At 37.9% G+C, this 26,815-nt stretch overlaps 1 protein-coding gene across 13 annotated transcripts in view; it reads left to right on the top strand.

The window, feature by feature from the left end:
• Positions 1 to 26,815, top strand: part of DOCK10 (dedicator of cytokinesis 10) — a 281,208-nt gene that overhangs the window by 234,334 nt on the left and 20,059 nt on the right. For 8 of the 13 annotated variants that reach the window (XM_059052008.2, XM_067026998.1, XM_067027001.1 and 5 more), the window contains 19 exons: positions 804 to 887; positions 3,012 to 3,108; positions 4,976 to 5,020; positions 6,816 to 6,991; positions 7,116 to 7,232; positions 8,692 to 8,803; positions 9,518 to 9,639; positions 9,730 to 9,844; positions 9,937 to 10,003; positions 10,228 to 10,275; positions 10,844 to 10,945; positions 13,136 to 13,260; positions 14,550 to 14,662; positions 16,273 to 16,410; positions 17,100 to 17,282; positions 17,704 to 17,814; positions 19,441 to 19,656; positions 23,514 to 23,571; positions 23,867 to 23,965. In XM_059052008.2, the coding sequence (XP_058907991.1) occupies positions 804 to 887; positions 3,012 to 3,108; positions 4,976 to 5,020; positions 6,816 to 6,991; positions 7,116 to 7,232; positions 8,692 to 8,803; positions 9,518 to 9,639; positions 9,730 to 9,844; positions 9,937 to 10,003; positions 10,228 to 10,275; positions 10,844 to 10,945; positions 13,136 to 13,260; positions 14,550 to 14,662; positions 16,273 to 16,410; positions 17,100 to 17,282; positions 17,704 to 17,814; positions 19,441 to 19,656; positions 23,514 to 23,571; positions 23,867 to 23,965 (2,128 nt within the window). The remainder of the gene's footprint in view (positions 1 to 803; positions 888 to 3,011; positions 3,109 to 4,975; positions 5,021 to 6,815; positions 6,992 to 7,115; positions 7,233 to 8,691; positions 8,804 to 9,517; positions 9,640 to 9,729; positions 9,845 to 9,936; positions 10,004 to 10,227; positions 10,276 to 10,843; positions 10,946 to 13,135; positions 13,261 to 14,549; positions 14,663 to 16,272; positions 16,411 to 17,099; positions 17,283 to 17,703; positions 17,815 to 19,440; positions 19,657 to 23,513; positions 23,572 to 23,866; positions 23,966 to 26,815) is intronic. The other 5 variants (XM_067026999.1, XM_067026997.1, XM_067027004.1 and 2 more) reach the window with 3 other exon arrangements.

The following is a 26,815-nucleotide window of genomic DNA, read 5'->3' as shown; positions in this document are numbered from 1 at the left end:
AGATACTGCATCAGTAAATATGGCCCATGCCCACTTCACACTCTTCCAGTGCAGTAATTGGCCACTGTAGCTTGGTTACTGGTGACGTGGCCATGGGTTTTTGGGAGAGAGAGCAGGTGCTGTACCAAGTTGGCACGCTTGCCTGACTCCTCCAAACCTACCTACTGTTTAAGGCTCTCGTTTTTACAGTTAAGAGAGATTGCCAACATAGTAAAGAGACAGTGGGCAGCTCACTGATAGAAATCCCAGGATCTCTTACCTTCGCTCTTCAAATTCAAGCTGCCTTGGCTGGAAAGAAAAGCTATTCTGTTGAAGGAGGCCAGTGAGATTTTATTTTATTTTATTTTTTAGCCAGTGAGATTTTACAAGGTTTTCCTGACATGTCTCTGCCCTGTTCCTACCCCATGTTGCACAGCAAGGTTCTTCACCTGAGGAATTATGGAATCGAATTACTAAGAGAAAATAATAATAAAAGGTAACTAAGTGGTTTTAAAAAATAGACAAGTAAAAGCTAAAACTTTCTATATTAAGAGGAAAGGGCTCACTGCAAAGCTCCAAGAGATGTTTTATAAAATCGATAAATATGGGTTTGTAACTTTCTGGAGTGTGTACTGTATCTAATATTTTAATTAGCTGCCATATGTGGATGAATGCTTAAACATATTGCAGAGATTTTTAAGACATTTATTATACAGCACATTTAGTTAAATGGTATTTAACTTCAATATATTTAATCATCTTTTCTAACATCTTTAATGATCCTTAAAGTAAAAACGTCTGAATTTAGAATTTTACTTTTTTAGCGCTGCTTTACATTTATGGACCGGGGTTTTGTGTTTAAGACGGTTAACAGTTACGTCAGCATGTTCTCCTCTGGTGATCCCAAGGTAAGTACCACGTACAGAAGTGCTTGCTTTCTAAACTGTTGCATTATAAACAAATAAACTGGGCTCTGTGTATATCTGTTAGCTTACGTATATAAGCTCAGTACGTCTACCCAGTCCTTCCTTCACAAAAAAGGAGTGTGGAATGAAAGTGTTAGCTTTTCATTTTTATTTCCTGTGGGCGGTGAAAGGAATGTTTCTTTCCACCTTCAATTCTTCTGCCTCAGGTTTACTCTGAACTGTCTTGGTTTTAGCACTGAAAGTCCCACTTGCCTGGAAACCTTCAGTCTTGGGCAAAATGGGACAGTTGATCACCCTACCTAAATAGGGGCTATGTTTTGGGAGATAGGGAACAGCACTGTCTAGAGAGCAGCGGTTCTCAAAGTGTGGTTCCTAGACCAGTGATCTCGGAACAGAGCTACCACGGGTGGAGCCCAGAAATCTAAATTGCAACAAGACTTTCAGGTGATTCCTATGCATTCTCAAGTTTGAGAACCACTGAGCTACGTGGTATGGCATATGCTAGAGGGAAATAACACTGGAAGTGGGCCAGACCGTGAAAGTTTTATCAGTTAAGGTTCTTTGTCTCGCAGCAACAGAAGCTTACTCCAATTTGAGCAAAAAGGAATTGTTTGGAAGGATATTGGGGTAAACAGCATTGATGAAAGAGCTGGAGAACTAAGCTTGGAAAAGAGCAGTGACCAAGGCATTTCCAGGCCCAAGAGTAATCACAAAGGATGAACCAGTGGCCAGGGTCTGCTGCTGTCTAAATAATTTTAGACATTTTCTCCTTCTTAATACTCGGCTGAAGAATTTACATTCCAGAGAAGAAGCATGTGACCAACCTGCTTTGGGTCACATGCCTCTTAGGGAGGGAAGAGAGGGCACCTGAATTAATAAGTTCCCCATGAACCTTTACCCATTGGGAGGAAGATAAGTCCCCAATGGGAAATGATCTAGGTATTGGGAAAGAGTAACGAATACAGAAAAGCCAAAAATGAATAATGACCCTCTTGGAGCCTTTCATGTTATGCTTAGGAGCCTGAACATTATTTTTTGGCAGTGGAGATTTACTTTAGCCTAGGAGAGTTACATGGTTATATGTTATTTGATTTTGAGAATCCAATTCTCTCTGTAAATATTTTTTGGAAGAATATCCTTCATTAGGGCTCCAATTATGCATGACCTTTACAGAATATCATTTTAGGTATAATTCCAGTAAACTTAAACTATATATTTTATCAAAAACCAAACAGAACATACTCAGTGAAGAATGACTACCATGTAATTTAATTATGCTTCGTTTCACGTGGATGTGCAAAGGATTCAGTCAGATACTACCCTTGTTTGAGATGGCAGTATTTTACATTATTGACTAAAGTTGCCACAAAATATGATCCTAAAATATCTGAGCAAATGGAATATATTTTATTTTGTTAGCTGATATTAGTGAATACAGTGAACACAATCTGAGTCTTAAAAATTGATTACTTAGTTTGCATGACAATGAAAATAGAATGGTTATGAACATGCTAATTGTTCCTATTTATGTGATTGTATTAAGTTGTCTTAGACCATGTCTGCACTTCGTTTATCTCTGTCCTACGCAAAGCATTATTGAAATGACAGACCTGTTTGCTAGGGCAGGGAAGAGGTGGAATTAGATAATGTATTCCAAAAATAAATGGCAGATGGAGAGATATTCACTCTAACTTTAGATTATCTGCACCATTGTCTTCCTTAGCACTGGATCTTAGGAGTTGATTGGATTGATATGTTCTTTGAGCTGAGTGTAGTTGTGGTGAGGACCTATCTTTCCCAGAATAAACATGTTACACACATGCCAAAAGAAGCAAAAAATAGGTCTGAGTAAGACTGTATCTCATAGAAGCTCAATGTAGGTTGCAGATGGGATCATTTCCTGAACAGGCCTTGTCCAATCTCCAAAAACAGGGGACCTGACTACATTTACCACTTCAGAGGGGACAAAATCCTTTAAATTTAACAATGACCCAGTGGTCACACAAAAATAACTCTACCTCCTTTTTAGATATAAGATTCAAGTGCAGATTTTCCATTAACTTTCTTAGTGTGTGAATAATAGTCATTTCTTTGCCTGTTTTTCAGACCTTATGCCAGTATAAATTTGATTTCCTTCAAGAAGTATGTCAGCATGAACACTTTATTCCTTTGTGTCTCCCCATAAGATCAGCGAACATTCCAGGTAATAATTCCCAGAATTTTTGTCTGTTCCTACAGTGGGAACAAATTTTTGTTTGTTTGTTTTGCCTTTGTTTGTTTGTTGTTGTTTTCCTGTTTCTTCAATGTTGGTTTTGTCTGAAGTTGTCACATAGACCCAGATAATCAGGTTAAAATGCAGAAGTTGGTGGCATGTGGTAAAGAATACAGCTCTGTATATCTCAATTTTTGTCTATGTTTCCTTTTTCATTAACGAGAAGGCCGAGAAAACCATAAAATTGATGCTTGTAAATCTAAGAATTTTAACCTAGACCCACACTGTCTTTCACCATACTGGCTCCAAAAGACAACTTTCCTTTGATTTTGAGAGACATAAAATTACAGGGAGGAAAAGTTATACTTTGTGAGTATAAATTCATTTAAGATTATCAGTGTGTATACATTAAAATGCAATTCCTCAGGGCTTCCCTGGTGGCGCAGTGGTTGAGAATCCGCCTGCCGATGCAGGAGACACGGGTTCGTGCCCTGGTCCGGGAAGATCCCACATGCCGCGGAGCAACTAAGCCCGTGAGCCATGGCCGCTGAGCCTGTGCGTCCGGAGCCTGTGCTCCGCAACGGGAGAGGCCACAACAGTGAGAGGCCCGCATACCGCAAAAAAAAAAAAATAAATAAATAAATAAAATGCAATTCCTCAAAATGAGTTTTATACAAAGGAAACTGTTACCTTGAAAGGGAGAAAAGAAGGCAGGCAAATGGGCAACACTGTAAATACTCAATACCTCTGGGTCAGAAAGAGGCAGAGATGGGTGCACAGGTAAAAATGGGGCTTCACATATTGTTTACTATACTTACTATAGTATAAATGGTCCATAGACAATATTTTCATTTATTACTTTTGTCAAAATATGTATATACACACACATATCAGCATGATCATGGTAGAGAATAAGCACCACCCATCTAGACATCAGAAACTAATCAAACATCAAGCTACAAAGAAAATACTTAAATGATTTATGACCTTAAAATACTTTACTTCTACTTTGTGAGGTGTACATATATCAAATCATGTGGTGCACTTGAAACTAATATAATGTTATATGTCAATTATACCTCAATAAAATAAATTGATTAATTAAATACTTCTAAGCATGAGTAAATTACAAGACACAGTTTTGATGTTCATGGAAAGCAGAAACTAAGATGGTAAAGAGCTTCTTCATATGTATTATAGCTCACACTAATATTTTGGAAGGAAAGAGAAAGTAATGTACATTATCAAGCCTATAAAAGTTTTGTCATGTCAATCTTAAATTTAAGCTGTATACATTATTCCATTCTTTTTCCAATTTATGAAACACATTTATCTAAATGCCTTCATAGAATAAAGGGTGGAAAAGTTATTTTGGACTGTAACATTTTTCGCTTTTTGTTTTGTTTTATGTTTACGAACTAGTGCCAAGATATTACTGCATTAGGCAGGCTGGTTACGACACTCAAGAGAATCAAACCTGTTTTTGTCATTTGGATTCTGGTTGTTTACTACTTATCAGTAGCTCAGAAAAAGGCCTGACAGTCTCTGTGTGGATATGATATTATCAACAGTGAACATAAAAATATGTTTTGTAGCAAGCAGATTTCTGATAGAACAAAAAGGTGTCCAAGAAGAAGTCTAAGAATTAAAATAATTCTGTTCATGGCATTCATTTTTAAGGAAAGAAGTAAACAACCTAAGGTACTTGTCTTGAAAAACAAAGCTTTATTGAAGGGACTCACTCATATTTTAGGACAGTGTATTTTAATTTTTCAGTATAAATTACATATAGTTAATGAATATAGTGTGTATCTGAGCATGTATATATCTGAACTCTGTTTATTTATATTAAATCCAGATCCTTTGACACCTTCAGAATCAATACAAGAGTTACATGCATCAGGTAAATAATGATATTTTATATTACACTATCTCAGCATCAATAACCACATCATAATTTGATAATATTGATGAGTATAGATACTTCAAATTTCCAACTGGAAATTCCAGATGCTAATAAATAATCATATGTTTAATATCATCTAATCAAAATAGTCAAAAAGTTGCTTGAGCTTTTCTCTTGTCACAGATAATTAAATGCTTCCCCAACTTGAATTCTTTCATACTTTATTCTCCAGAGTTGGAATTTTTTTAATTTCCCAAAGCATCTGAAATTTCCTTAGAATGCATCATAAATAAAATTCCCAATTGTATGTAGTAACACGCTTGCTCAATGAAACTATGTTATTTCTATCAATAAACCACACCCCAGTTCAAACCATTCTCTCAGGATTTGAGATTATTAGAATCATGTAAGTTTATTTTTACCCCAGACAAGTTTATAACTTCAAATAGTCCTGGAAATTTTTCTTCTAGCCATAGATTGGGAATCAGAAAGCTTAGTTCTCTTTCTGGCCCCTCACTATTACTCAGTATTTCATGGAAAGATTTATTGAACCTAAGCCCTTTGATCTTAGTTTCCTGAACTTCCACATTCCCCGTACTTTTACCCCCAGCAGTATTTTTTAAAAATCAGTGTGTTTACTTTGCTCCTGGTCTGTTATGACCTGGAGTATTCTAATAGTTCATTATTCTTAATGGGTAGCTATGAGGAGTAACGGAGATAACGCTTGTGAAGTGCTTAGCCAAGTGTTGGCACACAATACCTGTTCTATAGGTTGGACGCTAGTCCTGCTATTAACAGTTACGTTTAGGAAGCACATTGGACCATTCTCAATAAATGCACTATTACTTGAGACTTTAACATTCTTTTCTCGATAGTTCAGACTCAGAATGGTGCAGCCCCCTTTTGTTTTCCTCTCTCTTTGCTCTTTTACGTCCCGCAGCCCACTTGTCCTGGTGATTTTACTGCTACTACTTGGGCCCTGCTACCCCAGGTCCAGATGCCTTCTCACCATCCCCCCTTCCCTGTTCCTCCAGCCTCCTGGATGGTAGCCCTCACCCCACATCTCCCTACAGTCTAATTCCCATTTATAGCCCATCATATTAATGGCTCAATAAAGCATAGGTCCGATTGGGACACTGATCTCAAAGCTGTCAGTCACTTAACATTTCCTATAGAATTACGTGCAAATGGTTCAGGGACCTAGACACCAGCTTAGGAATTTGTACTTGATTTTGTCCATCATCCAGTCCCAGTAGATCTCTTAAGTCTTAATTCGCCCCACTCCTCTTTTGGCTGCTGTGCTTACTGGTCTCCTCCATACCTGTGCTCCCCACATAACTGCTTTCAGAAGTCTGTGCCACTGAAACCCTATCCCTTCTCCCAACCTCCTCTCCTCCACCCACTGCCTCCAACTGCGCCCCCCGCCTGCCCCTGGACTCTTTGCATCTTCAACCTTGAGCACCCTCAAAGGTCCATCTCAACATATGCCCTCCGGTCACATCTCCTGATTCCTCCAGGCGGAAAATAAGCTTTTCTCCTTTCAACTCCCATACTACTGTAGACATGCCACTTTCATGGAATTTCACATGTGACACTGAGTACTATTTGGATTAGTATAAACAGAATACTTGCTGAATGCCCCTCTTCACATTTTTCATCTCTGTAGCAAGACTGTATTACTGAATCCCTCCTTAGTAGTGAGAGGGGTTGATAGTTGTTTGCTAAATCTCTCTCGATTATCAAGTGATCAGTTGATTTTCAATAACACGATCTCTTTACCTTCCTCACAAAGATATGCCTGAATATTCAGTCACGAATGAGTTTTGCCGCAAACACTTCTTAATCGGAATTCTGCTCCGAGAAGTTGGCTTTGCTCTGCAAGAAGACCAAGATATCAGGCACTTGGCTTTAGCTGTCCTAAAAAATCTAATGGCTAAGCATTCATTTGATGATCGATACAGAGAACCAGTAAGTGGTCTTCCTCTCTCCCTTCCCTAAACACCATTTAATGGTTCACTGCATTAAATGCATATCAAACTTACAAGTCTTGATTTTTACGTGAATCATTTCTTTTGACTACTTTTTCACCTAGGAGAAGCAGGCCCAGATAGCAAGATTATACATGCCCCTCTATGGCATGCTTCTGGACAATATGCCAAGGATTTACCTGAAGGACCTGTATCCTTTTACCGTCAATACATCGAATCAGGTAAGTCTGCAGAATATTCCAAGTGTCTATCTTAATAAAGAATTTGCCTCTTTTATATTTTTGCTATAGATAACTATTTTCCCCCAACTGTGAGCAAACTAAGGATTAAACAGCACTTCTTGCTAGGTGTTTTGAGACGTTTACATAGTGTCATTTGTTCCAGATTGGTCACTGATGCCTTCCACTTGTCCATCTTTTCAGCATTTTGTTTTCATTGTCCTCTGTTCTCTGCATCACCTTCCAATTCTCTCCAGTTTGTACCAGGTTCCTATGTTGCATTCATGGCCCCATCCTCAGTGTATACCTTTCCCCACCAGCTTTCTGTATCGGGTTTAGGCCCATCTGGTGTCAGTAGAGCCACGTGCCTTATTTGTAGTCACAGCCCAGGAGTGGCCTGTTTTGTCACCCCTCCTCCACTGAGCCAGCCTAGTGACTTCACAACAACCCTCCTGAGATCCTCTGACTGTGTTCAACTCCCAGATGAGTTGACGCACTGCTGAATCCAGTACTAGGCAAGATATTACCATCTAGAACTTAGGAGCTATGTCTTTGGAATTTTTTTTTTTGACCTTGTTCAAATCCCAATAGTATCAGTTACTATCTATGTGACCTTAGATAAGTTATCCAACTTCTTTAAGCCTGTTTCCTCATTTATAAAATGGAAGAGAATACCTGTATCACAAGGTTCTTAGGAGGATTAAATTGTGGAATAGAGAACATTCATCATAGATATTGGTCTGTAATAAGTACCTAAAATCTAGTTTTTAATAATAGTAATATACATAAAATAATCTGTGATAATAATGATATATAATCTACAATATAATCAATGAATTTATGATATCGCTTATAGGTAGAATCTAAAAAATACAACGAACTAGTGAATATGACAAAAAAAAGAAGCAGACTCACAGGTTTACAGAACAAACTAATGAATACCAGTGGGGAGAGGGAAGGGGGGTGAGGGGCAATAGGGGTAGGGGATTAAGAGGTACAAACTATTATGTATAAAATAAGGTATAAGAATATTACTACAACATGGGGAATATAGCCAATATTTTATAATAACTGTAAATAGAGTATAACCTTTACAAATTGTGAATCCCTATATTGTACACCTGTAACTTCTATAATGTTATACATCAACTATACCTCAATTAAAATTTTTTTAAATCAGTGAATTTATTAATAAACATTCCAGCCATTTAGTCTATATCTAAAAGATAGTTTCTACTACATTGTTAAAAAATTTTTAAATCATGTAAGAAATTAAACTGTGACTAAGAGTATAGTTTAACTATATTAATTTTCATTGCCTAGTTTGGCAGAAGATTTTGCTGAAATATGAAAGATCAAATCACGTATCATCTAATTGAAAGTGTAACAAAGAAGGCATATGTGGGTTGACAATGCTGAAATATGATGATTCCCACTAATTTCTTCTGTGCTTTGAATACAGGGGTCTAGAGATGACCTCAGCACCAATGGAGGATTCCACACCCAGTCAGCTATGAAATATGCAAACTCTGTGGACACATCATTTTCTAAAGATGTTTTAAATTCCATAGCAGGTACTTCAAACCTTCCAGACAGCTGTGTTTAACTCTCATCCATGTTTACACTGTATATCACTATGCTTTTTACCCACTCCATAATTCATTACACCTAACCTATGTGACAAAGTATACTGCATTTATGTAGCTCAAGAGTCTTGTTACATATTTCTTTGCATGCCGTCCAGCAACTTCCTCTTCTACTTAGTGTTCATTTTTACTTGGATCGAGGAGCAGTCTTCTCCAGTGTTATCAAATTGTTTCATTCTGGAGACAATCTTGAAGTTTTCACTGCATATGGCCTTTTAAAATATAATAGCCCTTCAACTTCAAAGATTATTTTTAAGAACTATTTTGGAAATGTCATCTTAATTTCTTATAAACTGTCAAAAATTGAAAGCTTCTTCCCCCAAAGCATCATTAGGAACTTTTATTATGTATTTTAAAACAGAAACGTTCTTTAAAAAGCTTTTTAAGAAATCAAAAGAAAAAGATTTATTTCCAGTTAAAATGGTCTAAATTTTCCTAAATCCTTAATGCTGGCATGGCTGTTATAATAATATTTTAAAAGTCGCCTATCTTTCATGCCAATCCCAGACTCTATTATGTCAACTTTTCACAATACTGCTACCACCTGAATGATCAACATCTTTTTGGTTCCCCATTTTAGCTTTTTGTGTTGTGTGTCCATGCATCTCATTACCGTCTGTGTGCTGTGGCTTGTGTTTACAGCATTTTCATCAATAGCTATTTCTACAGTAAACCATGCTGATTCCAGAGCTTCGTTAGCAAGCCTTGACTCCAATCCAAGTACCAATGAGAAGAGCAGCGAGAAGACTGACAACTGTGAAAAGGTACGGCTTCCCTCCCAAACTTACCGAGCATATTATACCAGTCAGCAATCTCCTATTCTTACTCAATCCTAATTGGTTCTTCATTCCTAGATCCCAAGACCCTTGTCTTTGATAGGCTCAACTCTTCGATTTGACAAGTTAGATCAAGCAGAAACCAGGAGTCTTCTTATGTGCTTTCTTCACATTATGAAAACAATTTCAGAGGGTAAAGAGAGTTCTTTAAATTTAAATTTAAAAAAAAAAAGAAAAAAACTTTGAATTTCAAAGAGTCTCATGCTACTCGGTGTTTCCTTTCAGAGACTCTGATTGCCTACTGGCAAAGAGCGCCCAGTCCGGAGGTGTCCGACTTCTTCAGCATCTTGGAGTAAGTTTTAGAGTTGATTACATAACGCTTTCTGTAGAATCTTCAAAATACTTTAGTATACCATTTTGCATTCTAGGTACCATATGGTGAATTATCTATCAGTAATAATGCATAAACTATTTAAAGAAAACTTAATATTTTTCGTTTAATATACTTGGATGAACAATTTTGTATAAATAAAAAGGCATGAATAATTAGAATGTGACTTTTTTTTTCCTTTCTAGTGTTTGTCTTCAAAATTTCAGATACCTAGGAAAACGTAACATAATAAGGTAATAATTTTAAATTCCAAAAGGTTAGTCTGATATTTTGAAAAAAATTATGACATATTATTAACGGATCAGGTTAGACTTAGAGATTTATGTTAGAAATCTTAAAATGCAAATAAGGATTTTAAGGTTGACCTCACATTAGACATAGAAGTTTGATGATTACCCTATAGCCGTAGTAGATCTAGGAACAGTTAAAGCTGTGCAGGGAAAAAGCACAAAACACATTTCTGAAAGGAAACCACATTTCATGTAACTTCTCAACTAATTTATCCATCTTTATATGAATATAACTTGAAAGATACCTATTTAAGAAAATACTTCCAATAAACTAAAAAAAACAATTAATCTGGAAAACCGTGCTGTCATCCTTTTCTCATGAGACACAGCAGAGCCCCTGGCATCTTCCCTAAACCCGCAATTTCCCATTTCCAGAAGAAAATGTGATTTTATTTTTCATAGCATGTGGAATATTTCATTGTTCAGTAATCGCTTTGTCAGTTGCCTTTTTTTAATTCATATATCAATTACAAACACTGAGCTAGTATTAAAACTTCAGTTTTCCTTGCAGAAAAGTTGCTGCTGCGTTTAAATTCGTGCAGTCCACCCAAAACAATGGAACTCTCAAAGGATCTAATCCATCCTGCCAGACTTCTGGCCTCTTGCCACAATGGTACTGTCACAGTTGCTTGATATTTAAAATTATATTGTGAGTGTACATGGATGTGTGTGTGTGTGTGTGTGTGTGTGTGTGTGTATATATATATAGGCTGTGGATACACACATATGCACACACACATGTGAATGTGTGTGTGTGTGTGTGTCTGTGTATATATATATATCTCAAACCAAAAACAGATCTCAAGTAACTCTGTATGTTTCTCTGAAGAAACTTTGTCGGTACATCCCTATCTGCCCCACTAGCTTGTGAAACCTAAGAAGCGAGGATTATGCCTTATTTATGTGCACCTAGCGTACAATGCCTTGTATAGGGTCAATGAGTATCTTAATTTAATTGAACCTGAAAAGACATAATTCCAATAAATGCCTATTGTAATGTTTGCTAATCTAGTGACAAAATAAAATGTGAGGTCATATCTCCCCTTTCCTCTTAATAATTGTCATACTTTATCAGTATTCTTAGAGCTTAATGTGTTTTTTAAAGGGTCAAAGTCAATGGGAAGCATAGCTGGCTCCGTAAGCTCATTTTAGATTTTTTAGTCATTAGAATAGTATATAAAGCCTAGGGTCACCCTTCATAAACCTACCCTACAGGAAACATTTGCCCTAAAATCCTACCTGAAAGCTCCTCTGGGTCTAGTAAATCAGAATTCTTTGCTAAAATTTTCTCCAGTTTGATTTATTCTCCCCAGGAGTATCATAATAATGTATAATATGAAAATGGCTATATTTTAGAAAGAGCTTTAGAAAGAAATATGAATGTAGTATATAGCTAATAAACCATAAAATAAATTTTGCCTGTTTATCCATGGGGACAAATGGCAGTTGAGTAGAAGACTATAAACAATTACTTTAATGACAGTCATAACCCACCTGAGGTCACTGAAGTTTTGGGGATGTCTGGTGGGTTAGACTTTAGGCTCCTCACTAAACCATCTGGACAGGTCCTGGTCATTCCCACAACTCCCCTCCCAGAAGCCATGGCTTTTCCTCCAGGAGTTACAGACTGAAGGAGACTCAAAACCTGGAAATAATCCAGTCCCAAAGATCCAAGCCAGACAGCCCCAAACCATACAGCCCCAAACCCATTATTCCTTGTAGCTACGGAAATGACTCAGACTGTCCTGGCTACTGAAAGCCAAAGTTAGATCTCTAGGGTCCCAATCCATCCAGAGCATTTGATTTAGCCAGAATCGAATAAGCCTTGAGAAGTAAGACAAAGAGAAAAAGTTGCTTCTTTTTTAGGCTTGACTCTTCAGTATCTCCTATTGCCTGCTTTCCTCAAAGAAATTTTCTATGACCTTGGCCGTCAGATAGCTTAAATGAAAGCTTAAATGAAATGCTAGCTTAAATGAAAGTCGGGAACAGGAAATATTCCTACTTCCTCATTCCCCCATTAGAAGTGCCAAGGGACATTGAATAAGAGCCCTGGCCATTGTCCCTGCTCTGGGAAAGCAGCAGCCCAGAAGCACCCTCAGCTCTCTCCCCCACAAGGATCATATGTCAGCCCTGCTGTGGGCATGACACAAATGCAAAGACAGATCCTGTAAAAATTTCCAAATGCAAAGAAGTAGGAGACAAAGGGTTGTTTTAGACTAGATTTTACTTTTTTACATTTTACTTCCTAAAAATAATTGATACAATTGAGCTATATAATATTGTACTTTTTTAATGTCTACCACTATGCCTTTCTGATCAACCTATCACCACCTTAACATGCATGGAATCCCATGATTTCATTAAATAATAATGAATATGTTTGTGCAGAATTTAATTCAGCATCTATTATTTGTCTGTTATCCTTTAGTATCTATTATCATTCTGAACCCTTTTTTGGCTTAAATAAAATTTCTCCAAAAGTACTTTTAAAAGTTCTTCTTGGGTGGGATAGGGAGGGTGGGAGGGAGGGAGACACAAGAGGGAAGAGATATGGGAACATGTGTATATGTATAACTGATTCACTTTGTTGTAAAGCAGAAACTAACACACCATTGTAAAACAATTATACTCCAATAAAGATGTTTAAAAAAATTCCTCTCATCATGTCACCTATAATTAATATTTTTAATAAAAAGTCTCTATTCAAAAATTGTTTAACATTTGCCTCAATCAATAGAATTTGAATGAAAATTTGGTTATCATATCCCTATGACTTTAAGCATTTTTGTCATTTCATTTTCAGGATGCACACCACTTCCAGTCATGAAGGACAGAAGCATCACAGATCACAAACTTTACCGATAATTCGAGGCAAAAATGCACTTTCTAACCCTAAACTCCTACAGATGTTAGACAATACCATGACCAGTAAGTATACCAGAAATAAGAGCAACAAGATGGTTATCATTTTTCTCTAGATGTGTGCAGGACGTAAAATGCATTATGTTTCAGAAATGTAAGGAATGTTGCTGTGCCCCTGAGACCACTGGTTTTCAGGCTTGCTGTACCCTGAGGAACATTTCTGGGAGGAGAGAATCAGCAGGAAGCATCTTAAAAAAAGCAGTGTCTTTATGAGGAGAAAGGGGAAAAGTAAAACTCTCAATATAGTATGCTCACTGTAGCTCCTCTGGAGCCAAGTGACTTGGCATTGTGAGGGGTTAGGGTGGCCTCTCTCAACCGGATTATTATCCACTCTTTGGGAAGAGGAGAAAGTTGTCCATGTCCTAGAAGCAGCAAGTGTGCCATCTTGAATCCAGTGTTGCACACATTTCAGGTGTGAATGAGGAGAAAATGGGATGCAGTGTTTTTGTATCATGTAAGTGTTCTTGATTATGGACACATGACCACAGTTAGCTGTTTGAAGGTATTTGCCTTAACCTATAAACACATTTAATCCCTTTCTGATGAGGCCATTAATGCAGATCATCCACTGAGACTCTACGTTTGGTCTGTTAATCTGGGACCATAAAACTTGACCCAGACTGATTATGGAGGAAATATGACTCTACCAATAGCTGAATCAATGGAAAAGTAGTGAGAAATAATGGAGAACAGACTACTCTGGTCCTTTGGAAACTCTATAGCTGACAAATTAAAAGGGCACACACACTGTCTTAATCAGTTCGAGCTGCTACAACACAATACCACAGACTATGTAGCTTAAACAACAAACATTTATTTCTCATAGTTTTAGAGGATGAGAGATCTAAGATCAAGGCGCCAGCAGATTTGATGTCTGGTAAGAACCACGTTTGCAGATGGCCAACTTCTTGCTGTGTCCTCACATGACAGAGAGAGAGAGATGATCTCTCTGGTGTCTCTTTTTATAAGGGCACTAATCCCATTCATGAGGGCTCCATTCTCATAACCTAATTACCTCTCAGACTCCGCCTCCAGATGCCATCATATTGTGGATTAGGGCTTTGACATATGAATTTGCGGGGACACAAACATTCAGTCTATAGCGCCCACTAAAAACTCTGTCTCTGTTTTTGCTTCAGCCAATAAAGAAATTGAACAAATGAAAGCACTTTGATTTAATAAAATTACTCATCGAAACACCAGTAAACATTGACTACGTTGTAATAGAAAAAAGTTCTTTATAGGGTACAAAGATTTGTCTCGGACATTTATGCATCTGCTACTTTATTTTGTAGGCAACTCCAATGAAATAGACATCGTGCACCACGTGGACACAGAGGCCAATATTGCTACAGAGGTTTGCCTGACTATTCTAGACCTGCTAGCCCTCTTCACTCAGGTCCACCAGGTGAGTGTGACTGTAACTTCTTCTGTAATATGATCAAATGAAAGGTGGAAAAGTCATGTGAAGTCAAGAATATGTTTTAAGGTTTTTATGACATTTAATGAAATGTATTAACCTTATATAAATCAACCTAAGTGTGAGTAGAAAACATGTTAAAGAAGAGATTCAGAATTTATCAGAAGTTGGCGAATGCTCAATTGATCTATACACAGACCTATTTCCTTATTGTCCAATAATAGACAATCTTTCTTCCTTGTTTCTCTTGCTTTACTGTCAGGCAAGTTGGGCTGAGTGAGAATGTGACTCTACTTTTTCAGTATCAAAGGGAGAGACAGATGACAGCTAGATACAACAGATAAACAGATACAACAGCTAAAGGAAACAGAGTGATAATGTTAAGCATCTTTTTGTGTGCTTACTTACCATCTCTATATCTTTGGTGAAGTGATACAACTACCTACCATTAGAATGGCTGCAGTTAAAAAGACTGACCATACCAAGTTTTGGCAAGGATATGGAGAAACCAGAACTCTCATTCACTGATGGTGGGAATACAAAATGATACAAACACCTTGAAAAAAAGTATGCTGGAATGAAGGTTCAACATAATCTATCATGTGACCAGCGATTCCAATACTAGGAATTTACCCAGGAAAAGTAAAAGCATTTGTTCACACAAAGCTTTGTACATCAATAGTCATAGCTTTGTTTTTTAATAATTAAACACTGGAAACAACCCAAAAGTACATCAACGGGTGAATGGATTTTTAAAAATAGTGGTATTGAAACTTATCCATACAAGAGAATATAAAATTTTATAAAATGTGAACTATAGAGATTATGTCAATTACACCTCAATGAAGTTATTAAAAACATCAGCTCAACCTAATGAGCTTTCAAATGTTAAGGGTTAAATTAGAAAGAGTTGGGTTGGTTGAATAGTCTGCACCAAACAGAATGATTATAGCAAGAAAGTCTTATTTTCAAGTAAAATGTCAGCATGGCGGTCGAAAAAACAAAATCCACATTTTAATTCTTTATTGCTCGATGGAAATGTCAATCAAATCTCATACATCTTACAGGCTCTATCAGTGCCTTTGAGGACCTGCCTGTCTGTGACCACATCTGCTACCTCTCTCCCGATCCTACCCCACTAACCATACTTAGGCTACTGCTGCTCTGCTCTTTTTTCTATTTTTTTCTTTTTTCTCTTTTTTCTCTGCTTGAACTCATAAGCTCCATTCCATCTCAAGTCCCTGGTACCAACTGTTTTTCCTTCCTTGGACAATCCTCCCAGATCGGCCCATGGCTGACTTTTTCAACTCACATGTCAATTCATCCATTAGAGAGGTCTTAACCACCCTATATAAAGTAATCTTATCCCCCGAAGCAATTGCTTTCCATCATATATTATTGTACTCTATTTTCTTATTTAGTAACTTTTCTCAATCACTGCTATATGTAAGTTTCATTGGGAACATAAAGCTTATTCAGCACTTTATTTCCATACCCAGAATTGTCCCTATCACATAGTAGGACCAGAGTAAATATTTTTTGAAAGAATACAGGTGTCCTTTCACTCATCCTAAATAACTGCTGTGTTAAATTTCCAGAGACAACTCCAACAATTTGAATGTCAAAATTCAATGATGAAAAGGGTCTTTGATACCTACATGCTCTTTTTTCAAGTCAACCAATCAGCCACAGCACTGAAGCACGTATTTGCCTCTTTGAGGCTATTTGTATGCAAGGTAAGGGTCCTCCGGATTCCAAGAAAAGCTCAGTGAAGTGTTTATTGCTGACAATAAACACATATTAATCCTTACATCTCTCAGCATCGAGGGAAGAAAGTTTGTTTTCTTCTATTTGATTTATTTGGTTTTATTAGATGATTTATTTGGTTTTATTAAACTATTAGATTCATGGTCTCAAAATAAGTTCACAGCCTTGGCAGCCTATCTGCTGGATATCAAAAGGCAATAAAATTAGCACCTGGCCATCAATTCTTTGGGTTCTCAGTGTTTGTGGCAGAAAGTTAGGTAAAATATACACCATCAACTGTGATGTCCGTTCCTGCCAAGTCAAAGGTTCTGCATTAGATACAGGAGAGTCCACCTTTGAGGACCCTGGTGGTTTTACAGTGTTGGATGAATAGGAACTATTTCAGAGCTCTCATTCCATAGCTTTGGGTTGTCATCCGTTACTGATGCAAGGGATACTTACAACATAGAGAATGATTATTTCTAGGGGAAAAAAAAGAAATACAGACATAGACTTCAGTAAATAAGATTATATCTTCTTCCACCTGCAAATGGGAGAAAAAGCCTAGGTTAAGAAAAAAAAGAAAGAAAGATTTTATTCTAAGGGATTTTAAATTTTGAGAACGAACAGAGCAAAATGAAGGAATTTGCTCACTTCACCGGCACTTCTGTTTCCGTAGTTTCCTTCAGCGTTCTTCCAAGGGCCTGCCGACTTGTGTGGATCATTCTGCTATGAAGTCCTAAAATGCTGCAACCACAGGTCACGGTCAACTCAGACGGAAGCGTCAGCACTTCTATACTTTTTTATGAGGAAGAATTTTGAATTTAACAAGCAAAAGTCAATTGTCCGGTCCCACTTACAAGTAAGTGCTGCCAATTTCCATTAACGTTGTTATTAAAACCACTCATTTGTTTCCGCATTAATAAAAGCCTACTGTTTCCAGGGCAACCAGTTCCCAACTCTTCCATCAGATTCCTCCTTAAAGATGCCCATCACACTGAGTTCCGATTCCTAGAAAGAGTGCAGCTGGGCAGAAATCAGCAAAGCCCGTAACTCCACCTGTACTTTTCCTTCCTTCCTTCTGCCAGGGAACAGAGTCATAGAATACACAACTCAGGGACCATTATTGTTTCTAGGATGCCAAATCCCACGAGATTCTGAGCACATTCATTGGGCCCACAGGGAGAAATTAATGATACATTCATCCAGCTCAATGGATTTCTTTACAACTAGTATTTTGGAGTGACTTGCTTTAGAGGTTTCATTTTCCTTTTCTCTTTCAGCTTATCAAGGCCGTAAGCCAGTTAATAGCTGATGCTGGGATTGGAGGCTCTCGGTTTCAACATTCCCTTGCAATTACCAATAATTTTGCTAATGGAGACAAGCAAATGAAAGTAAGAAATGCTTTGTGGACTTTTTTTAAAGAATTGGGAATAGGGCTTCCCTGGTGGTGCAGTGGTTGAGAGTCCACCTGCCGATGCAGGGGACACGGGTTCGTGCCCTGGTCCGGGAAGATCCCACATGCCACGGGGTGGCTGGGCCCGTGAGCCATGGCCGCTGAGCCTGCGCGTCCGGAGCCTGTGCTCCACAGCGGGAGAGGCCACAACAGTGAGAGGCCCACATACCACAAAAAAAAAACAAAAAAACACAAAACAAACAAAAAAACAAGAATTGGGAATAAACTAAACTAGATTATTTTCGCGAGATACCAAAATCATAAAAAAGACGAGTTCTGTATTTTGTTTATTGACCCTTTGAGTACTTATACTGAGTCCACTTGCTTGAATGGATAATCACCTCTTACACTTTCAGCATATACTCAGTTAAGTGGAATTTCCAAGATATGGGGTTGAATGATACTTAACAAGAAAACTAACCACAAATATCAGATACCAAGAAATACAGTGTTTCTCTCATAATCCCATTCTTGATCAAATTCATTTTATGTCTTTTAAAACTTTCTGGAGGGGCTTCCCTGGTGGCACAGTGGTTGGGAATCCGCCTGCCGATGCAGGGGACACGGGTTCGAGCCCTGGTCCGGGAGGATCCCACATGCCGCGGAGCAACTAAGCCCGTGCACCACAATTACTGAGCACCAGCTCTAGAGCCCGCGAGCCACAGCTACTGAAGCCCGCGCACCTAGAGCCCGTGCTCCACAACAAAAGAAGCCACCGCAATGAGAAGCCTGTGCACTGCAACGAAGAGCAGCCCCCGCTCACTGCAACCAGAGAAAACCCACACACAGCAACGAAGACCCAATGCAGCCAAAAATAAATAAATTTTTTAAAAAAACAAAACCTTTCTGGAGACTTGTCCTTCAGTTATAATATTGAAAAGTTCAGGGATAGAGCCTGGGGTCAGGCATGGCTGAACCCAGGGATTAAAATAATGTTTTCAGATCCCCTTCCCCTACCGCCTCTATTTTTACCTCTATTTTTAGCTTTGTCTCTCAGTTCAGTTTTCTTCTTCCTTTACTTCATTTACAGGTAGGCTCTCCCCATGAGCTTACTCTCTCAGAAATTCTGAGGACAATGGTAGTATTCTATGGGTGGGAAAAGCACATTGTTCTACAGTGCCAATTAAAGTCCCAGGACTGAATCTCTTTGATCCAACCTTGTTTCATATGCCCATCCCTAAGCCAATCACTGTGACCTGGAGTATAAAAGAATATTATTGATTGGCCAGGCCCATATCATGTGTCACCCCTGGTGCCTGGGAATGAAGTAGACCCATTCAAATTGTGTGAACTAGAGCCAGAGAGGATGCTAGAGGATATCGGGATGCTATTACTAGCAGAAGGTAGGCTAGAAGACGAAATGGAATCTACTACAATTCATCTTCAAATGTGTACAGCCACAGTCACAATACACAGAATTTGTCCATAAAGAATATACATATTTGTGAACAATACTTAGAATGCACTAGACTGTGATGCCAAGCCATAGCTAAAAACATAACTTGAAGTGAGTTAATTTGTGAGTTCTAAACAGATAATGACCCAGGCTCTCTGTTTTCCAAAGAACAGCAATTTCCCAGCCGAGGTGAAAGACCTGACTAAACGTATAAGGACGGTTTTAATGGCCACGGCTCAGATGAAGGAGCATGAGAAGGATCCCGAGATGCTGGTGGATCTCCAGTACAGCCTGGCAAACTCCTACGCAAGCACCCCCGAGCTACGGAGGACCTGGCTGGAAAGCATGGCCAAGATTCACGCGAGAAACGGAGATTTATCCGAGGTGATTAGCAAAGACTCAGTCATTCTTCATTAGGTGTCCTCTTGATCAGGATGATTGGGTTATCATTTACAGCAGGAATATAAAAAGTTATCGTATTTCCCCACTAAAGTTCATATGATCCAATTATATGTTATGTGCATAACATTTGCATGTAGGATTCAAGGATGCCTAACTCCATGTAAATAATATCAAATAAAAGCCAGTGTCGTGGGGACCAGCTGCAGTTGTAGGATGTGTAATGGAGACCAAATGCTAAAAGGCTGAGGCTAAGGAGGATGGTTGTAAGGGTGTCTGGAAATTGAGTTATATAAGTTGGTGTTCTGTGTGTTAAAACTTCTTCCCTGGAATGGGAGTTCAATGGGGAAACTCACCATTGAGGTGAGTCAACTCAGGTTGGGGTAATCTGTCCTCCTGTGCAGCTAGCCTGAACTAGCATTGGAAAGGTTAACACCCCTAAGAGCCACATGAGAAGAGGCCACTGTGTGATGGTTATAAATCAATAGGAAACTTTTTTAACATCTTTATGGGAGTATAACTGCTTTATAACAAAGTGAATCAGTTATACATATACATATATCCCCATATCTCTTCTCTCTTGAGTCTCCCTCCCTCCCACCCTCCCTATCCCACCCCTCTAGGTGGTCACAAAGCACCGAGCTTATCTCCCTGTGCTATGTGGCTGCTTCCCACTATCTGTTTTACATTTGGTAGTGTATATATTTCCATACCACTCTCTCACTTTGTCCCATCTTACCCTTCCCCCTCCCCATATCCTCAAGTCCATTCCCTAGTAGGTCTGCATCTTCTTTCCCATCTTGCCCATAGGTTCTTCATGACCACTTTTTTTGTTTGTTTTTTAGATTCCATATATATGTGTTAGCATACGGTATTTGTTTTTCTCTTTCTGACTTATTTCACTCTGTATGACAGACTCGAGGTCCCTCCACCTCACTACAAATAACTCAATTTCATTTACTTTTATGGCTGAGTAATAGTCCATTGTATATATGTGCCATATCTTCTTTATCCATACATCTGTTGATGGACACGTAGGTTGCTTCCATGTCCTGGCTATTGTAAACAGAGCTGCAATGAACATTGTGGTACATGACTCTTTTTGAATTACAGTTTTCTCAGGGTATATGCCCAATAGTGGGATTGCTGGGTCATATGGTAGTTCTATTTGTAGTTTTGTAAGGAACCTCCATACTGTTCTCCATAGTGGCTGTATCAATTTACATTCCCACCAACAGTGCAAGAGGGTTCTCTTTCCTCCACACCCTCTCCAACATTTATTGTTTGTAGATTTTTTGATGATGGCCATTCTGACCAATGTGAGATGATATCTCATTGTAATTTTGATTTGCATTTCTCTAATGATTAATGATGTTGAGCATCCTTTCATGTGTTTGTTGGCAATCTGTATATCTTCTTTGGAGAAATGTCTATTTAGGTCTTCTGCCCATTTTGGATTGGGTTGTTTCTTTTTTTGATATTGAGCTGCATGAGGTGCTTGTAAATTTTGGAGATTAATCCTCTGTCTGTTGCTTCATTTGCAAATATTTTCTCCCATTCTAAGGGTTGTCTTTTTGTCTTGTTTATGGTTTCCTTTGCTGTACAGAAGGTTTTAAGTTTCCTTAGGTCCCATTTGTTTATTTTTGCTTTTATTTCTATTTCTCTAGTAATTGGGTCAAAAAGGATCTTGCTGTGATTTATGTCATTGAGTGTTCTGCCTATGTTTTCCTCTAAGAGTTTGATAGTGTCTGGCCTTACATTTAGGTCTTTAATCCATTTTGAGTTTATTTTTGTGTATGGTGTTAGGGAGTGTTCTAATTTCATTCTTTTACATGCAGCTGTCCAGTTTTCCCAGCACCAATTATTGAAGAGGCTGTCGTTTCTCCATTGTATATTCTTGCCTCCTTTATCAAAGATAAGATGACCATATGTGTGTGGGTTTATCTCTGGGCTTTGTATCCTGTTCCATTGATCTATATTTCTGGTTTTGTGCCAGTGTCATACTGTCTTGATGACTGTAGCTTTGTAGTATAGTCTGAAGTCCAGGAGCCTGATTCCTCTAGCTCCATTTTTCTTTCTCAAGATTGCTTTGGCTATTCGGGGTCTTTTGTGTTTCCATACAAATTGTGAATTTTTTTGTTCTAGTTCTGTGAAAAATGCCAGTGGAAGTTTGATAGGGATTGTGTTGAGTTTGTAGATTGCTTTGGGTAGTATAGTCATTTTCACAATGTTGATTCTTCCAATCCAAAAACATGGTATATCTCTCCATCTATTTGTATCATCTTTAATTTCTTTCATCAGTGTCTTAAAGTTTTCTGAGTACAGGTCTTTTGTCTCCTTAGGCAGGTTTATTCCTAGATATTTTATTCTTGTTACCATTGTTGCAATGGTAAATGGGAGTGTTTCCTTAATTTCTCTTTCAGATTTTTCATCATTAGTGTATAGGAACGCAAGAGATTTCTGTGCATTAATTTTGTATCCTGCTACTTTACCAAATTCATTGATTAGCTCTAGTAGTTTTCTGGTAGCATCTTTAGGACTCTTTATGGATAGTATCATGTCATCTGCAAACAGTGACAGCTTTACTTCTTCTTTTCCAATTTGGATTCCTTTTATTTCTTTTTCTTCTCTGATTGCTGTGGCTAAAACTCCCAAAACTATGTTGAATAATAGTGGTAAGAGTGGGCAACCTTGTCTTGTTTCTGATCTTAGTGGAAATAGTTTCAGTTTTTCACCATTGAAAACAATGTTGGTGTGGGTTTGTCATATATGGCCTTTATTATGTTGAGGTAAGTTCCCTCTATGCCTACTTTCTGGAGGGTTTTTATCATAAATGGGTGTTGAATTTTGTCAAAAGCTTTCTCTGCATCTATGGAGATGATCATGTGGTTTTTCTCCTTCAATTTGTTAATATGGTGTATCACAATAAGTAACTTTTTAATGTCTGTTTAAACACTGGGAGGATTTATGTGCAGCAATTCACAGCACCCAAGTGGCTTCCAGACACCAAGTGGGGAAGTTCTGCTTTACTGTATTCCCAGGATTGTGCCCTCTTTGGGAAGAGGTGAATTTGCATAGGAAAACTGAAGTCCTTCTAAATACATATGAAGGACTCTGGGATGGAAGTAGATCTGACCAGAGGCCTCACTTGGTAGCAGTTTGGTGAGGACAAAAGTGAGCAGCTCCAGTTCCTTTGGACTGCCCTGAAAATGGAGGAGTTTCTCCATAAAAGTTCAAAAGGCAAAGTGGAAGTCATTTGAACTCTTCAACAAGTCAGGGTCTACTCTGTTCAGCAGTGTTCGAGGGCTTTGCAGGAGATTTTACAGAACAAAAAAATGTCGCTCAAATAATCTGGTTGAGGAAAGCACACATGATACATTAGGTCACACTATTTTATCAAGTGCCGCCTTGTGTGGCTACCATTTTAGAGACAATAGAAATTCTAAGGGGGGCATTACTGGAAGTAGAAAAAAGTAAGAAGACGGCTTATTTTTACTTCCAGGTGCTATTTAGAGAGAGAGAGGGGAGACATAGATATTAAGGAAAGAAGATAATTCTATGGGAAAATTTTTCAGGCCAGCAAATTCACCAACCTGTAAACTACATCAAGAAAAACAAACCAAAAAAATTCCCAAATAGGCATTTTATGCTTGATGGTGAACTTTTTGGAAATCTAGTTGATTCTTATTTCCGCTTCTACCATGAAAAGGATTTCTCTACATATTCTGACTTGGAATACTGACTCACCTTGGATTAGTCCTAATAAGATAGATAGTAAAATCTACAGTATTCGATAAATCGTAAAATCTTCCTCTCAAACTGTTTTCTTTTTTTGCTTACAGGCTGCTATGTGTTACATTCATATAGCTGCCCTCATCGCGGAATACCTAAAAAGAAGGGGTAAGACAACCTTGTGAGGGGAGAAAGTCCAGAAATCAACATGTTGAAACCTAACTTAAAATTTATTTATTAATTTTGTTTTATTAAGCAATGTTAATTTTCACAGATATTTCTAATTATGCTGTACTTTTAAGTTTTAACTCTCTCTTCCATGCCATTATCATGTTTATTTTATGTACAACCAGGCTTACTGGTCCGCTTCTTAGTTCCAAATGAGAAAGCTTCATTGGTTAACATAAGCTTGAATTAACATAAACATGTGACAATGTCCTAACCTCATCTTGCACTACCATAGGTTACTGGAAAATGGAAAAGATTTGCACACCATCCTTGCTCCCGGAGGATATCCACCCCCGTGATAGCAACCTATTACTAACAACTCCCAGTGGAGGAAGTGAGTGATCTAACTGGGCTCCTTTATCCCTAGGGAATGGTGCCGAGAAAACCAAGTCACTGCTTCAATTTTGCTCCAGCGAAACTCTTAAACGTATTCCTAGAAGCAAAAGCTATCTCAGACCTACATAACTTAACTCCGTAAAAACCCAGATTTTCTACCATTCAGAAATTCCATCCGTCCAAACTTTTATGAAGTTTAGAGACCTAAAGAGTTCTCAGCAAACAGAACTGCATCTTATCCAATATTATGGCCATGTTTTACTGCCAACTTGCATGGTAGTCTGTCTTCGGGATTTTATTCTGTAATGGATGAATTGTTTTAAATTGCAAGAGAAATCCATTCAACTGTTGAAATGTAATACAACAGTTTTTTCAAAATAAGGGGTGCAGAAAGAGAGACATATAAATATAGTGTATATGCAGGACTACACTTATAATCAACAGGCTCCATTTTCTTTTTGTAAAGCATACACTGATTCTTACAATTTATAACATATAATAATTTACAGTATGGTTTTCCTTCAATTAAAAATATTCCATTTTTAACATCTGATAGAGATTTTTCTAACAATAACTAAAGAATTACTCTTTGTTTAAAAAAAAATTGTCAATGTAACCTTGCAAAAGTTTGTTCAAACCCAGAGTTTATGAACCGCGGTCTATTTCACATCACTATCTTAACTTCCAAAATGCAGTAGAAAACTCACTGTATGAACAACAGAAACAGATCTTTAGATGTTAAGATTAAAACACCTAAACAAAAGAGAAAAGGACTTTGGTTACAATATTTTGGAAACATAATTGGTCCCTTATTCTTTTAAATATGTATTTATTTCCTAAAGAGTTTCAGCGGATTTTGCAAATAAGATATTTGAACCAAATGACCAGACTGAATTCTGAGACAGTGAGCTCACTTGTTTGAGGGCCTTGGAGAAGGGACCAGACCTGGCTTTATGGCTTATGTCCACAATAAAAGTCAGGGATCTTCCTGCTCAGTTCCACACTTCCTACCTAGCCTTATTTTTATAGGCAAGTCATCAAAACCATCATTGTTGTATTTAACATGCCCTTCCTCCCCATCTAATTTTTTTCATAATCAGATACCATACAGTTTTCTAAAAACTATTTTATATTCTAACTGAAACAAAATTGGAGAAACCAGATAAAGCGAGCTGTCAGTTTGAGAAGTTGTGGAAACTTATAGCCCCAAATGTTGTGTGGATCTTTAATATTCAAAAAAATCTAAATACTTTTAGACCAGTGGTGATATTGGAATAACATACCCATTGAGAAACATATATACAGTTGACCCTTAGACAACAAGGCGGTTAGGGGCGGTGACCCTGCCAGTTGAACAACTCACGTGTAACTTTACAGTCGGCCCTCCATATCCACATCCACGAATTCGACCAACCACAGACTGTGCAGTGCTGCATGCATACTTATTGAAAAAAATCTGCATGTGAGTGGACTCATGTTGTTCAAACCATGTTGTTTAAGGGTCAGCTGTATTTGTTTTGTAAACTTTGAATTAAGGAAGGTGATTATTTATGATGCATTAGCAGATATTTGTATTCATTGGCATATATCCAAAGCTCATTGGCATATATTTGAAGTCCTCAATGTACTTGTAGGTTATGATGTTTCTGAGTCAAAGAAGTAAACTGTCCCTTCACTACAATGCACACATGATAAGAATGCAGTCAAACCTCCATATCTGGGGGTTCCAGATCTGCAGATTCAACCAGTCGCTCCATCAGTGAGAACCCATGGATATGGAGGACCAATTGTACTATGCCATTTTATATAAAGAACTTGAACATTTGTGGAATTTGATATCTGATATCTGTGGAGGTCCTGGAATCAGTCCCCTGCGGATACTGAGGGATGACTGTATAGGTGAATTGAGATGACTCCAGAAAACATGGCTTCCTCAGTTGTACTAACAATCATCATCATCCCACAAGAAGTATGTCATGACTTCTCCTGCTCCAGTCAATGCTCATATAGTTAATGTGTTTAGTTACCAAAGAAAAATATTAATAAAAAGTAGGAAAGTAGAATTTTTAATGCAAGGATTCGATTGCAATCATTATTATCGTCATTTCTAGCATGTTTGGGGGGGATAAGTTAGTTACACAGCCAACGATCTGATGATTAAAAATGGAAATATCTATAAAAGTATTAATTATAACTTAAAAAGCACTTGCTCCAGGGCAGCCACTGCACTAAGCTCTGTACTGGCAATATCTCCATTAGTCGCCAATAAGGAGTCTGAGGTAGGTGCTGTTATCACCTCATGTTTACAAGTGAGAAAACCTAAAGAAGTTAAGCAACCTGCCACAGACTCCCTTGTTAGCTTGTAATGGGGCTGAAGTTCAAGGGCTGGTCTATCCCTCCAGACTGTGCTCTTAACCTCTGATACTCCCCCAACGTTCTGATCTGATCCCTTGTTTAGCACATTACCCATTATCACCTGTTTTCATATGCATCTGCAGAGCCAGATCTTTTTAGGCTTGGTGGCCAAGAGGCTAAGAAAATGTGAGATGTTTGCTAGATAATGCAAAAGAGTGAAAGTTAGTAAGTATTGAGTATTGTCTTTACAATGCACTGATGATATCAGGTGTTTTCTCAAATACTAATACTTTGAATCCTTTCGACATCCTTTGAGATAGATATCAACGTCTCTGGTTTAACAAATGAGGGATGCAGACTCTAAAAGTTTAATTAAACCAGAACATTGGAGCTACATCAGTCTGCAAGCCTGTGCTCTGTCCATAATCCCATGCCAGTTCGTTATAGAAAACAGGTCACCTGAAAATGATAAAAATAAATTATAAAAAGGGGA

This window comes from Kogia breviceps, chromosome 2 (assembly GCF_026419965.1).
Source record: "Kogia breviceps isolate mKogBre1 chromosome 2, mKogBre1 haplotype 1, whole genome shotgun sequence".
In the NCBI taxonomy this organism is placed as follows: domain Eukaryota; kingdom Metazoa; phylum Chordata; class Mammalia; order Artiodactyla; family Physeteridae; genus Kogia; species Kogia breviceps.
The sequence above is the reverse complement of the archived record's forward strand: the minus strand, read 5'-3'. Positions and strand labels throughout refer to the sequence as shown.